Genomic DNA, 15,237 nt, shown 5'->3' with positions numbered 1-15,237 from the left:
CTCCTAAAGAATTTCCCTCTTCCCTTCTCCTGCAAATAAAAGTCAACATATCTTAGAAATCAGAGAATGAAGTTGTCAGGCAAGAGAAGGAGGACCAAGAACACAAACAGAACTTGTAAAAGTTATCCAGAGACCACAGGTGCATTTTCAGAGAGCTGTATCCAAAAGCTGACTTCTTTCTGCTGGTGTAGACAAGTTTCCCGGATTGCTTCTGTTAAATCTGCTCTTGGACAACAACAGCTACCTGAAAAATGTCCTCCAGAAAACCCAAATGAAGATTTCATGGAGATGGTCCTTAATCCACAGACTTGGAGGAATCAATAATACACATTGTACTGGCAGTCAGTGATGGAATTAAAGAGGTTCTCCCTCTGAATACAAAGCACAAATTCGAAGTTGAGCGTTTTCAAACCACCCTGCTGAAGGTTTTCTACGTAGAAAACCAAAGCATCCAATGACGAGCCTCAAAAAGTGCTGTGGCAATGGTTCTACAACAGCATCAAAAACCCTCCTCTACCTTCCAGAGAGAGGCTACCCCAAAAAATCATCCTTCAACAGAACACACACTCTCAAGTGCATTTCTGGTCGTGAACAGTATTTGCACTGGATGAAAATGCAGGCATACCCTAACATCACATCAACTCTTGAAGACTGGGGAAAGCCACCAAATACCAGTTACTCAATAGATGCCATTTCAGACTTTCCTGAATCAGAAATATATGCTCATGTGAATTGACACAGAAAGTCTGTCTCAAGGAAAGGATGCATTCAAAGGAGACACAGGATACTGAATGTGGAATGTGTCTCCCTCTTTTTCTCCCAGACAACTCTGAAAGAGTGTCTTTGCAAGGAAAACTCTTGGGATCACTTTGGACAGACGTTCAGGAGCCTACATCAGACCGCAAATCCCTTGTTGCCATTGCAGTAGAATTATTCCTTCTGGCAGTTCTGTTCTTATAGGATCGGTCCTCTTGAAATGATTGAACTCCTAATTATGCTAGTAACCTTCAAAAGCATGGTATAGCTGAAGCCAAATACGATTCAAGTGCATGCTCCAAAATTAGTAAATTTGCGCATATCTCAACCACAGCATCCTACTCACAAGACATGGAAGTGCTGTATTAATTAAGCCTTTCGAGTTTAGGTATACCAAGCACAAGTATACCTTATTGTTCCATTCTGAGAAAGGGTCTTCTGTTGAAGTGAACTCAAAATTTAGCTTCCTCAATGGCAAGGAACAGATGGATTCTGCTTCAGGATTAAAACAGTGCTTTCTAGCTCCAAGAAAATCTCAAAGGAAATACAGAAGTATGCAAATGATTCCCAAACAAGTGCTTTTCTTCAAACCAGGCAATTGGCTGATGACAAAAAAACTTTATTACTATGTTGTGTAACTCACAGAAATAGTTTAAATAGACAATTTTATGTTCATTCAGCCAAAGGTTCTTCAAGAATGAGCAAGTTATGAATTTTTTTTTTAAAGACAGTAACATACAACCATGGAATATAATTTAATCATCATCTTAGAAGGAGGGCAAGTGAAAGCGATTCAACCCAGGATACACATTTTTCATATCCTGACTTAGAACATTTTCAGTACCTCATGTACAACAATGCTGTGAGCCCCAGAACCACTTTGTGGTATGAGACTGAGAAAAGAGTCTATGCAGACAAAACACTACGAAGAAACAGATGGAAAAAGTGGCAAGGGATGTGCCCAAAGACTTTGCAGACTTCAAGTAAAATATAAATGTAATACACCATTATTTCAGCTACAACTTCCTTTGCTTTCATTGTGGTTATATATAGATAGCTCTCCCAGGCTTTTTATAAATGTTTAATAGCATTATTTGCTTGTACCAGCTGGGAATTTGAGACGAGGTCTTCAGTTCAGTTTAGACTTAACTGATGCGATATCGCTGTACTGTGATTTCTACCTGGTCGGCTTATACTCAATAGTGTCTCTTAAGTGCAGAGCCTCTAATTGGAAGTTTTCCCTAAATCCCACTCCCCGGTACACTGCTGGGCAGCACGTGTGAGGTACAGTATAACCATGATAGAAAACCCACTGCATAGAAATAGGGCAAAACAGTATGAGAAGCTGTGGATTTGCTGTGTTTTTTAACTGCTGCGAGAACAAAATCTGTCATGCGACTATCCCCTCTGCAATTTTGTCTCTGTAATAAGAAAGCTCAAGAAAGTGGAAAAAGCGAAATAATTTAACCATTTCCTTCCACACTTTCTTCAATTGTTTTGCCTTCCCAGAACACAAGCCTGGAAGCAAACGCCAGGAACACTATTCCCATCTGTCTCCTACAGTATCCAAGAGTGAACACCAAAGAAACTGCTCCCCATCCTTTATTCCCACCACCACCATTGTTACATACCTCAAGATGGGCAGAAACAGAACTTCACAGCTGCAATTGTATTGTGGACTTTCTGAGCAGACTAGACATGCTTTTTGGTTTAATCTTTCCCAAGAATTCCTACTATTGTTTGCTGTTCTGACTGCACAGGGATGACATTTTCATGGAACAGCCCAAGATTCTAGTTCTCACCGACTAATAAAATAACTTCCCTCACCTTTTCTGATACCTACCGTATTGCTAGATGGATTTTTATCACTAAAACAAGTGACATGAGATAAAAGATGCAGGGATGAAGATAAATGGATTCCTCTCAGTGCAAATACTGAGCATAGTACAGGCTGAGTATGCTCAGCTATCGTCTCCTAAAGAGTGGTAACCTGACAGGATAGCAGTACTCACCGTATCGATAGCGCCCACAGCTCAATGGGGAAGGAAAGACCATCACCTCATTTCTCCAGCACCTTTTTTCCCCACCATCCCACTTTTCTACCACCCCATGTCCTTACCAGAAGGAAAAGTTTCAATCAAAGAATGAACTTGAAGAAATATTGGAATGAGGATGCAGTTAATATTTTCAAAGGAGGTAACACAGAATTTATGCAAAAAAAAGAGTTCTCATTTGTACTGAGGATCCCTCTGTAATTTAAACAGCGTTCCGATCAGAAGGAAAATGGTAAAAATCACATTACAGGCCAAGGTGCACATGCCAAATATTGGTCGGTGCCTCAGCCATCTAGTCTTATGCCAGGCCTAATTTCCAATGAAGCAAGTTAAGACAAGACATTTTTATAACTCCACTTTTTCTAAAACTTCAAATAGATGCCTAAATGTAATACTGATGATTATAATGAAAAATCCATTATATATTTCTCCCTTCTTTTAATTAATTTTCCCATTAAATATTATAAGTAGTTTTCAGCAACTGATACCCCGCAACATTTTGCACGCTGCTTGCGTTGTGCTTGCTCTATTTTGGGGACCAAGCAGCCTTCATATTTAAACAAGTAGAGATAAAAATTATTGTAAACACTGGTCAAAGTTGATTCTCAAGTATAACGAGTCTGAGAATTTGAGCCATCAATGCTTCCCAGGCAAACACTTTACTGGCAGTGCTTACACAGGGGAGGCTCCGTGCACGTGCAATCAAAGTCGGGGAGGCAGAGGTGGAGAATTAGCACGGGTGCCTGTTGTACACCAACTGCCCACCCCTCAAAAATAGTTTAACTTCATGCTGACTTCGAACTCTATCTACGGGCAGAAATTAACCGTATTCCCTTCCGTAAACTGCTGAATTCCAAAATAGACATTTGAAAGTCCCAAACAAAGTAGCAGCAAACATTAAAAGAAAGCACGTATGCCAATGCTACATGTTTGTATGGATGGACGGCTGATGAGTTTAGTGATGAGAGATTGTTTGGTCCTTCAGATCGTTAGAGAATCCACCTATTGGAAAGGCTGAACCCCAAGAGGGAGAATAAAGCGACAATGCTTAGTTTCAAAGGCAAGAAAAATCATTTGTTAAAATGAAAGAGGCAATTCTGACTCTCTTACCTGCTGAACGTATCTGTCTGTAGTTTTCCACATATAGTAATACTCTATTATGCTTGTTAAGGACTTCCATGGGAGCTGGGGACGGAAAGGAAAAGCAGCAGTCATCACAGGGACCTGGCACACAGCCTCACTGAGATTCACAGGATTCCTTTGACAGTTTATAGCAGAGTCTTGCAACTACTAAGCCTCCTAACAAAAAAAGACAGTGTTTGAATCTCCTAAGGGCATTAGGTGCACACAGGACCCATGTTAAATTAAATGCCCTGTCAAGAAATAGTGCTTTCACTCTAGAAGTGGAGCAGTAAAGCATTGAAGAGAGGCACAGCGTGGGAGGGAGCTCACTGGCTCCGACCCTCTCTGCCCGGGCAGCAAAGACTGGAGCGAGAGCCACCACTACTGTATCACAGCTCTGATTTGCTTGGCTTCTATGGAGCTGGCCAATTTTTTTTAAAAAAAAGTAATAACTCCTAATAGAATTGCATCCTGGCAGGTCCAGTGTCTGCGTGACAAGCAAAGGGATTTCAAGCAGGACCGCAGAGAGTATTGTGCTGTCTCCAAGTCCCTCTGTCTAACAGATTAGAGCACAGGACAAGCAACACCAAATCTACTTGTTTTGTTCCTGAAGACTCAAACAGCGATACAGAGAATTTTGTCTCTCTCTACAGTGCTCCAGTCAATCTGCAGGCTGAGCACCTAGGGTGGAGCTTTGGCCAAAATACAGGACACTTCCCTTGGATGCCCAAGATTCCTTTTAAAAGCTTTCAAAAGGTCCTTTTTGAACTCGCATTATAAGTGACTAAATTTTCATGTTTCAGAAGGCCCAGTACTTATTCTCCTTCAAACAAAGTAATCTACAGCAGCTAGGCTGTCACAACACTTTCCTAAATCCTCCCTCAGCGATAGCGGAGCAGATGATTTTAAATTAACGTCTCTAAAGGAAAAGCTATCGTCTGTGATTTCAAATTCCGCCTGTACAACAGGCTGTCACCAGTATGAGGTCTGCCTTTCCCCAATTTACAGCAAGACATGCTCCAGTTCAAAGCCCTCTTCTTCAACATGAAGAAAACCAGCACAGTTTAGACAAGCTGCAAACCAGCTCTGTCAGTGCTCAGAGCTGGTCACCATGTGGACCCTCATTTTATGTACTTACAAAATCTTGCTGAATGTCAGTGAAATCTTTTCCATATTTTTCTAGTGCTTCCTCGAAGAGGTTTGCCTCTGAAGCAGACCACTCCTCCATCTCATCTCTGCACAGGACTGGCCCACCTTGTGGCACAAGCGCAGAGATTGCCTTGGAAATGTCATAGACATTTTTGTGCAAAGTGTCCATAGCATGGAACTACATGGTTGTAAAAGAGAAAGACAAATGTAAGGACAAGCACCTAGGGGGAAAAAAACGTTTAACAGTGAAACAGCAAAAACAACAACTCTGCACTGAGATTTGAGGGTGCAGTATTCTATACCTAACACAAAGTCAGTAAAAACTTGTTTCAACCTCAGACTCGCTGTATTTGTCAGTGTGCAAGTCCAAGGTTCACTAGCAACACCGGAATTTGCGGAACATGAGCCCTTGCAGTAGGTACTGTAGGTTCGAGAGCATATTTTCTAACAAACTTAGCCAGGCACTTTGTCAAATAATCCACAAAAAATACATATAAGAAAAATACTTAAGAGGAACAACACACACAGTCTCCTAAAAAAGATTCGAGCCAAGTCATACATCATAGCTGAGTAGGAAAATATAATTACTCCCAGGTGCAATTAGTCCTCAGAAAGCTGAGCTACGATTGTCTGCAATGTGTGATTTACAAGAGCTGAGAACGCTTTGCAAGGGAGGAATTGGTATTAATAAGTGAAAGTTTGGCTTTATTTCCTGATTTCTGTAGTTTCAATCGGTATGTTATTTGCCTTTCATCATACCAGTTTTGTGCATGTGCATAATTAATCTACAGTGTTTTATTGCAGAATTTGTTCTATATATGATTACACATTATTCTAGTTATGAGGTGAGGCTTTGATAACAGTTCTCTGGAGACTTCATAAATTTTATTCAAATTTTCATTAAACTTTCTCTGGCATAGAAGTCCAAGTTTTCCCTTTCCTCTGTCTACTCAGAATCGTTTATTATTATAAAATATTAATGATGTCACCACTCCTCAGGTACTCTAAAATAGAGCTCGTCAAAGAGAAGAACTGGATCAACAGAAATTCCTTATCTGACCACAAGCTTTTCCCCCAAACAACCTTGCCCGAGGACGCCAGAGACAGTCTGGTGTTGGGGAAGTGATGAGGAGTGTCATTCTGGCATTAGAACATTACAGACAGGCAGATAATCATTTGTATTCTTCTCAAGACAGCTACTAAGCCCATGCAAGAGATGGGCTAGTGAAGCATGTCATCAAAACAATTTAATAAAAAAGTTTTTAAAAAAATTATCTCCTAGAATTATCCATGATGGATCATAGGAGGCACAAGACCAAAAAAAAGTTACTTCATATGTAAATCAAGGGTTCCTTTATAAAGACATGATCTGCTTCACAGCAGGCCGCAATTACAATCCATCTGCCCCTCTCTCTTTGCCAGCTGTTATTGCTGAGGTGAGTATTTTGCATCTCTCCAAAACTTAAAGTCCTCTTAAAAAAAAAAAATCTTACCAGCGTGATGTCCCGAGAGGCTGCTGCAGCGCTCATGTGCAAACTCGGCTGCCTGACTGAACTACTGCAATCGAGCGCTCGGGCAAACGTACCAACAGACCTGAAAGAAATGACACAGAGCGTTAACTTTGCAAGCAAAACAAGCGTAAATAGAAACACCCAACCAACACTTGTTGAGATCTGCAGACTCCATTTCTCAGTAACAAGATTACACGGTTTGGCACGAGTTCTGAGCCAGAGACTGTTCTCTTCAGATGTGGTCTGTTATTATGAACGCTTTACTCACAGTTCATACGACCAAAGAGGCTTAGGCAGAGGAAGGTAAACAGTGAAAGCCTCAAGGATCACAACCAGGGAGTTCCCAACTCCTCTCTTATCCCTTATCTCTCAGACTTAACAGACACTGAGTGCAAGTGAGCTTTATGAATGGCAAAAGTCTCTTCCACAACAGCAAGAGCAGCGCTGCGTTGTCCAAAGGCACGGAGACAGATGCCAAGCCCAGGCAGAAAAAAACCCACGCAGTAATGCAAACATTTTTCTAAAAGTTTCAGTAAAATTAAAAACTATCTTTATTTTACAACTTAATATTGTATAATACATATAGATTATATAGCCTGCATAAGACTACAGCAATTCTCAAATACTTCCTAATGCCAGCAATTCCTGCATCTGAGGCCACAATCCCCATGATCCTCACTTTATCCCTAAAGAAATTAGTCAGAGAAACCTTTAACAGGAACATCGGTTGCAGCAATTCCTACTTCCCTCGCTGCTGCTACACCACATGGGTGAAACGCTTGTGCCCCTGCACAGTGAACTGGGGCTGAGCTCCTCTGAGCAACTACCACAACAAAAAAAAGGTGTTTTTTTCTTTTGCTCCACTCAGATCACTTCCCCAAACCAGCTGAGTGCACAGAGAAACGCACTAGTGCCAAGCAGTGCAGGAGGAGGAAAGGTAAATGCTTAAGCAGTAGTTGTCATCAAATATCTGATTTTGGCCAAAATCCAAACCAGCCTCCCTCAGCCGAGTTTCTGTGGCCATTCACACTTCACCCCCTCCCCAGCCTCCCAGTCCTTATCCCCATCCCTGCTCTGCAACTCCCTCATCTCCAGCTTTAGCTGAACTGGTACTTGTGTGTGTGTCACCTAATTACAAACTGGATCACTTTGCTGATTCCCAACCGAAGCAGTCTTTATACTGATCTTTTCAATGATTGCTGTTACGGCACACACCTTCAAGCGGCTGTATCAGCAAACCCAGTGGGCAGCGGAGAAGGGACAGAAAGAATTATTATTAATAAAAACAGCTTCGCCACCAAAAGCCTAAGCAAGGTGGAAAGCCCCGCCACAAACCAGCTCTGCGGCCACTCTAAACCAACCCACACGCGAACCCCCATCTGCCGCCTTCTCGCTTCCCGTGGGGTCTTCCTGACACAACACCAGAGTGCTCTGTGGCCGAGTGGCAATTCGAATCCATCCTGATGAAAACTAACCCAGAAGACAAAGCTCTTAGCTTTTCCGTGGTGTCCTGTACTTCGTTTGGTTAGAGGCAACTGTGAAACCGCAGCCTTGTCAAGAAGGGCCCCTTGAGAAGCAGGAATCCCCTTTGCTGGAAACATCCCAGCTCTCCCCATCACTCCTTCCTCTGTTTATTCGTCATCGCTGGTGGAGATTATCCTCTCCTCACTTTCATCTACTTCTCTACATCCATCTGATCGAGTAGAATGAATCTGTTGCGCATAAATCACTTAGTTCAGCCAGTTCGACTTGACTATTGGCTCAGGTCAAAGGAAACAGCAATATATAGTGTAAGCAGCGCAGCGAAACTTCCAGGAGCTTAAATTTTATGGTGATTCTTTAGCATAGCCAGAACCCTATGAAATTTATGAACCTTAAAAAGGGCTATACAACAAAAAGCACGTGTTTTACCACAGGCAAAAATATATTAATGGATTCTCAGCTGCGAGATTTTTCTTCAATCTGGCCAGCAGTTAAGATTTTTTATTTTAACCAACCTAATTTCACTCTTGTCTCCCTGTTAACAGAGTCTTTCACACCAGCTCTAGTATTGCCTCTCTGGGGAGCATCCCAAGAACTCACCCCACAACGGGCACAGCAATGCACGCTCGGGGAAGCTCAGGAGGAAATTCAAAGCATGATAACTCAAGAGGGAGAAAAAACAAGAACCAGAAGGCTGACAGAACCAGGACCCAGTTCAACAGAGTAGGCAGAACACAGGCAGAACTCACTTTTCCAGGGCTAATTCAGGCAGCCCTGTGAGTCGAGGTCCACGTCTGTCACACTATGGCCAGTGAGCAGAACTCTCAAGACTAGCAAACTAGATAGTACTAGCAGCTTGTAACTTTACACGCTCTGCCCCAACCATATCCAATGATAACTTGCTCCACTGACTAAAAACATCAAAAGGTCCAACTATCCATCTACTCATACCACTTTACCCCACACAGTCCTACGAACTTAGCGAAAATATAGAGAATTTGGAGAGTGTTACCTTTTTTTCTTTTTCTTTATTTTCCAAATTATTCAGTCACCCGTTGCTATGAGAGCCTAAAATTTAGTATAGGCTTCTGTTCATATAAATGCATCCCAATTCAAACGTTATTGAACATTTTCAAAAGCAAAAGTTGATCAATGAAGGTTGCTTTGGGCTTAAATAAAAGCACACATTTCACCATCTCTACAGATTTGCAGGGTTTTACTTTATTGTGCCTACCTATTGGAATCTAGGCACTAGAAAGCATCCATACTCCATCAAAAACACTTTGCCGGACTTCTTACCAAACTATTAATGAATGCTAAAATGTCACTGGGTTTGAAAACGGGAAAAAATTGACAGAGTAATAAACTGTCAATAATTTAGTTCACTAAGCCTTCCACATGCTGGCCAAAGAATTTGAAAAACCTCACCAATTACAGGATAGTTTTTACATGCCATTGGCTTTTCTTTTATAAAAGTGATTTACTGAATGTTGCAAATCTGAGTAGCTGTTCCTCATGCCATGCAACTCCCAGGAAGGCATGTAAAATGTTGATCATTTCAAAATGGAGCAGATGAATCAAGCGACCAAATACTAGTAAAGCAAAAAGAACACAAAAAGTACTCAGAAAAGAAGAGTTATTAAAATTTACTTATTCAAGGAAGAGGTGAAGTGCTCTTACCGTGCTACCACCAAGAACTGGTCTATCTGCTTGTCTACTAGCGGGTTAAAGGCCTCCCAAACTTTTGTTTCAAGTTTTGACTGATCTCTTCCATCATCCTCACCTGGTCGAAAAACAAATTAGAAATATTCGGTATGGCCATTCTAAAATAAACAGACATTCTAGATTCTTTTATCTCACAATAATTTAACAGCTAACCCATCTCAGTTACTCTGCCTAACAAGCCACTGCGAAAATTTCATTCAGTCATTTGTCTGTAACAATCTCAGCTCGACAGACACAGCAGCACAGCTTGTCTGAATTGAGTGATCAGATTGTGAAGAACTGGTTCAAAGGACACATCACGGGAAACAGCGTAGATCCTTCTCCCACCTAGACAAGTCTCTCTTCAGTCCCTCTCCCCAGCTTCTCTCTCTTTTCTCCTTTATCTTGCAGCAGTTCCAGGAAAACAGGCACAGTCCCAGCTGCTCTGAGCAGGCAAAGAGTAGCTGGTTTGACTTGTGTCAGCTGCTTTCTAAGGGGGAAATCAGTGCATCGGACTGCTTTTATTTTCCTGAATACACAAACCGAAATACCCTGGAAAAATACAGGAGCTACTGAAACTTTTTCTTCTTTTTTTCTGCTGCCTTTGAAACATCTGGCGATTATCCTTCTCTGAAGCCCTGTGTTGGCCCACTGAGGGAAGAGAATGCCTTTCAAATTAGTTCATCCTCACTTAGGAGGCTTGCCCAGCTGCTAAATAAATACCAGTTTCATAGACAAATTAAACAAGAGCCCTGACCGATTTGTTTGCCCATTTTAACATGAGGCTAACAGCATCGGCAAAGCTCCTAAGCAAAGCCAGAAGCATCTTATTGCTTTCATATCTCTGCCCATACGGTGTGGAGAAGGTTCTCCCAACATGGGTCAGAACTCCTGCTCTCTTAGGAGAAGCCTACCAACAGACCTCTCGCTGTGCGTTACCTGGGTATTCCCCATCCCTCTCAGTTTTTCCACCCACTTTTGGATCTGTAGGCTAGTGCAAAGACAAATCTAAAGTTAATTACTACTTGGTAACTGGTATCAGTCACTGTTACTGCTCCCTTTGCCTTGGCCCGGAATCCTCATGGTCCTACCGCTCCGTGACACAGTGCGGGCGGGCTGAGGTCTGGCAGCACATTTGGGCACAAAATCCTCCTGCCTGTTCCACAGGTGAGAAGTCCAGGCTGGCAGCCAACGCTTGGGATGGGGAGAGGGCTCCGAGGAAAAGGCACCCAGCAATAACGGGCAAATTGATGACGGGAAACAGCATTTAATTGGCAGTAATTTGGGAGGGGCTCTTATAGCGGAGTGAAGCTTGATTAAAAACACAAAAGCCTTCACAGACGCGATGGGAATTTGTGTTTCCCATGGAAATTCTGAAATCTCTCAATAAAAAGAGCACAAGCCCTGAGAGAGCCAATTAATTCAATTTGTTTCAACAAGTTTTATGATTTGGACAAATGCCCACTTAAGGACTGGTTTGAGACATAACTAATTGCATTCAGTGGGCAACAGCTTCAGTCACCAGCAAACCAGGCCATCGTTGTACACATGGCCCGGCAGTGGAAGCCTCCACCTCCCTCGCCTACGCAGGCCACGCACATAACAGTGGCCACATTTGCCGTGGCCTCTTGACAATTTAAATAAGTTATGAAAATTACCCTCTTTTAGTAAGTCTGTTATATCTGCCTGGTATCTGTTTCCAACTCGAATCTCTCCTTTATCAGCGAGTAGGGTCTTTTGTTGAGGATCATATACTAGTGAATAAAAGAAGAAATCCTAAAAATAAAACGAGACAAAAAAGAAAACTATTATTAGCTTTTACATTCAGCTTTGCACATATACTAGCAAGCTTTTACATTTGACATTTGGTTTTATTACCTATATATATTTTAAAGCTGAGTGAACAAACAATAAACGAACCACCCGTTTTAAAACCCTATGTCAAATGGTGCCACTTTCTCTCCTCAAAAGGAGGACAGCTCTCCTCAAAAGCAGCTGTTCCCTTAACAAACAGTCTTTGAATTCGAAGCGAACAAAGCTCCTCTTGCACAAACAAGGCTCAGAAGGGCCAGGAGGTAATTTTTAGTAATATCAGCTATTTCAGAACACAAAATTGCATTTTCCCCATGTACCAAAACAGCAGTACTAGATGTTAGTGACTTATCCACACAAAAACATTGATACAAACCGAAGTGTAGCTTCAGTGTTACAGCTACATCAACGAAACACCCCACAGAGACATGAAGGCGCAGACAACCTCTGGAGCCTCACGCTGGGCGGCCCAAAGCTGGACACAGCACTGCAGGAGTGGTCCCAGAAGTGATGAGCTGAGGGGATGAATCCTCTCCACCTGCTCCCTACACCCCTGCTAATATAGACCAGGCTGGGTTTGGTTTTCCTGGTCACAGGGATGCGCCGCTGACCACCTTCTTGTGCGCCACCACCTAAGCTTAAATTGCCACGTTTCTTTCCACTCGTTACTGGGAGAGGGGCAGCAGATTGGGCAGCAGCAGTAAATTAGCGGCAGGTGGTAATACATTAGCTTGTTGCTTTTGTTCAAGTAGATGAGAAAAAGGCTAAAATAGCCTCTTGGCTTCTGTTACCTGGGTGTGTAAAATTAAAGCAAGAAGTCATACCAGAATGCGAATGTCCTGCCAGGGTGGAGAAAGAAAACAGCCAAAATTTTAACTACTTAAAACTGCACTGTATAACTAAACTTTCCTGCATGGGTAAGTACTTAGCTATAGCTACTGAGTGACACACCAGACCAAGTGTGCTCCATCAAAGTACAGTGTGGGGCATGGGGCAGGAAGAGAGCCCTGGCAGTACACGAAACAACAGATTTTCTGTAACCTCCATCCACAGCAACACCGTCACCAGGAAAGAGGAGTGTTTCTGAACAGAAACACAGAATGTGCAATGCACCTTTTCACATCTCGGGTTTCTGGCTTATTTTCCCCATATTTCTGTGTCAACAGCAGGCACTCTGTTTAAATACACCTAATTTCATGCTCATCTCATTTTCACTTTCCCTATATTTGTAAGTGCAACAGCACGCAACAAAAATTGAGACAAAACCAGCATCAGTTTCAAGCCCTGTACATCTTCATGAAGAGGTGGCAAAGGAAAAGAGTCTCCCAATCTGTCATACAAAGCTCAAAAAAGGAAGAATCACTGAGAGTTTCCCCAGTAACAAGGCAAAAATTCTGCAGGCTGAGGCTTCAAAGGTGTACACTAGTTCTGTTCCCCCACACTGCACATTACACATATTAATCTAAGACTGATGCCATGGAGGTATGGTCTCCTGTGTTTTCTTTACATGCCTAATGCATCCAGCATCCAAATACAGCATTTAAGAGTGTTAAACATGGTAACTTCTGCTCCAATTTTAACAAAACCCAGCATTTTTCTGGGAAGAGATCAATGGCTATGGAAGGAAGGAAAAGAAGCCAGAAAAGAGCCAAGCAAGCCAGCCAAACCTGCTTTGCTACCTGAGAAAAGCTGCCGCACAGGATGCATGACCTACACAGCACAAGAGGCAAGAAAGGAACTCACACCAATCTCCTCCAGCAGAAAACATCCTGTTTTCCCACTGCGAAAGCATGAACTCCAAGGGCAGGAACGATCTCGTATTAAGCCACCACAACAGGTTAAAGTCATAGCTAACACGTGGCAAAACACTGTTCCAATACCCAGCCAAGTCAGTTGGAAAAGTTGTCTGTGCTTGGGTTTGGGGTCAGGGAATTTGGCTGCATCCTAAATGAATGACATCTCTAACAGAATTGATTCCTACTCCCACAGGCACTAGGGTCAATCTACACCAACCTACCACTGTAAGGGAGCTTCAGAGTATATGAAAACTCATTCATATCATGGCTGTGTAAAGAAATTTGCATCTCTTGCTCCCTGACAAAGACAAAATTCAAGAGACTACAATATTTTGAGAATGTATTGTTGCATAAATAAAACATAGAAAAAGCTTTTGTCTCAAAAGCTTCCACGTTATAAATATAGTGTTTTATTTGTGCCAGCTCCAAAACACCTAACTGTAGGACAAAGTATATGCAGTGCAACTTTAATGCTTTTCAGGCACCTTGCCCAGTAAATATGCAAACCAAACACTGTAGTATAATAACACAGTGGGCCCCAAGGAAGGCCAGTTCTACAGGTGATTTCTTAACACGGTCTTTCTTGACCAGGGAAAATTATTCATCACAGAAGCATTTTCTCCGTTGTATTGGACTGTTAGATGACCTAGTGCTTCTCTTTTGTAGATTATCATGATGCATTTTCTCTACAAAGTAAACCCCATCCTTCTCTACCACTCTCAGGCCACCTTTTTATACTCTGTCTCAGATCAAGCAGGTTCAACAAAAAAATTAAAAGCCTCTGGTCTCTTCTCCCCAACAGAGAAAAATATGGAAGCTTAGGGGCTCGAGTGTGAATAAAAGCTAGACTGTAATCCCCAGAGGCAATGCAATACCTCTACCATCTTTGTACACAGAAACATGAAATTCAGCTCCTGCAAACTGAGCGAGATTTCTGAAAACATAAATAAATGACAATTTAGTGCCAATGCAAACTATGGTCTAAGGAACACAGCAGATCCTCTGAAGCTCATTTTAATTCTTGATTATCACGATGATTTTTCAGAAGGGTTTCACAAGAAGTGATATTCACAATGAAACGACACGGCTCTGCAAAATCCCCCCGTGCTCATTTCAGCTGTCAAAACTCCGTGTGTTGAGCTTGCAGCAGAGAAGAAAAAGAAAGGTTCTCTCTTAATTTCAGATCCCACAAAACACCCAACATGTTTGGAAAAACTAAAATGACCTGCCAGGAGTTAAAATTAAACCATGACTCTCTACTTCTCCAAAGTGTTATACAGACACATGCGCCCAGAGCTTCCCTACCCAAGCCCTAAGCTGCCTGTAGCTACAGCCAAGAGCCAAAGACACCGAGAGACTGCAGAAGGACTGGAAAAAGAAAACAGGCTCAGAGTGAAAGTACAGGACAGAAAGAATTCTTAGTTCATTACAGCTTGCAAACTTACTTTCATGAAGTCAGCTCGGGTGAAGAGGGGCAGTATATTTTAACTATATAGCGTTTTCTTTTCAGGGGGGGTACCAAAAGGTATCAAAATGCCAGACATCTACCCAGCAGGCAAAATTCACACAAGCCTCTGGATATATCCTAGCAGAGCAGTAAAATACATGGTACACACGGAATAGTTTACTGCAGAATAGGGAAATCTAACGCTTTTGCCGTAACTGCCTATGCCCTTCTCCTGATCTCCCTGGAAATTGAGTACCTACAGGAGATTCAGGGTTTCCAATAGCTTTTTTATTTTTCCTCCTACTCCTCACTCCTTCTACAACCCCAATTTTGCAGGCACAGTAAAATAGTCACTGCTGGTCCCACTTCAGCTCCCGCTCTGAACGTAACAGAGCAACCTTCCT

General features: G+C 42.2%; 1 protein-coding gene across 4 annotated transcripts in view; it reads right to left on the bottom strand.

Annotated features, from left to right (window-relative positions):
• The window catches only part of MTA1 (metastasis associated 1), an 80,596-nt gene that overhangs the window by 34,546 nt on the left and 30,813 nt on the right, over positions 1-15,237 (bottom strand). For all 4 annotated transcript variants that reach the window (XM_065648987.1, XM_065648988.1, XM_065648989.1 and 1 more), the window contains exons 6-10: positions 11,437-11,554; positions 9,755-9,857; positions 6,575-6,674; positions 5,071-5,259; positions 3,921-3,995 (exon numbers count right to left, since the gene is read on the bottom strand). In XM_065648987.1, coding sequence (XP_065505059.1) covers positions 3,921-3,995; positions 5,071-5,259; positions 6,575-6,674; positions 9,755-9,857; positions 11,437-11,554 — 585 coding nt within the window. The remainder of the gene's footprint in view (positions 1-3,920; positions 3,996-5,070; positions 5,260-6,574; positions 6,675-9,754; positions 9,858-11,436; positions 11,555-15,237) is intronic.

The sequence above is a fragment of the Caloenas nicobarica genome, chromosome 20, assembly GCF_036013445.1.
Source record: "Caloenas nicobarica isolate bCalNic1 chromosome 20, bCalNic1.hap1, whole genome shotgun sequence".
NCBI lineage: Eukaryota > Metazoa > Chordata > Aves > Columbiformes > Columbidae > Caloenas > Caloenas nicobarica.
This window is presented reverse-complemented; position numbering and strand designations above follow the sequence as displayed.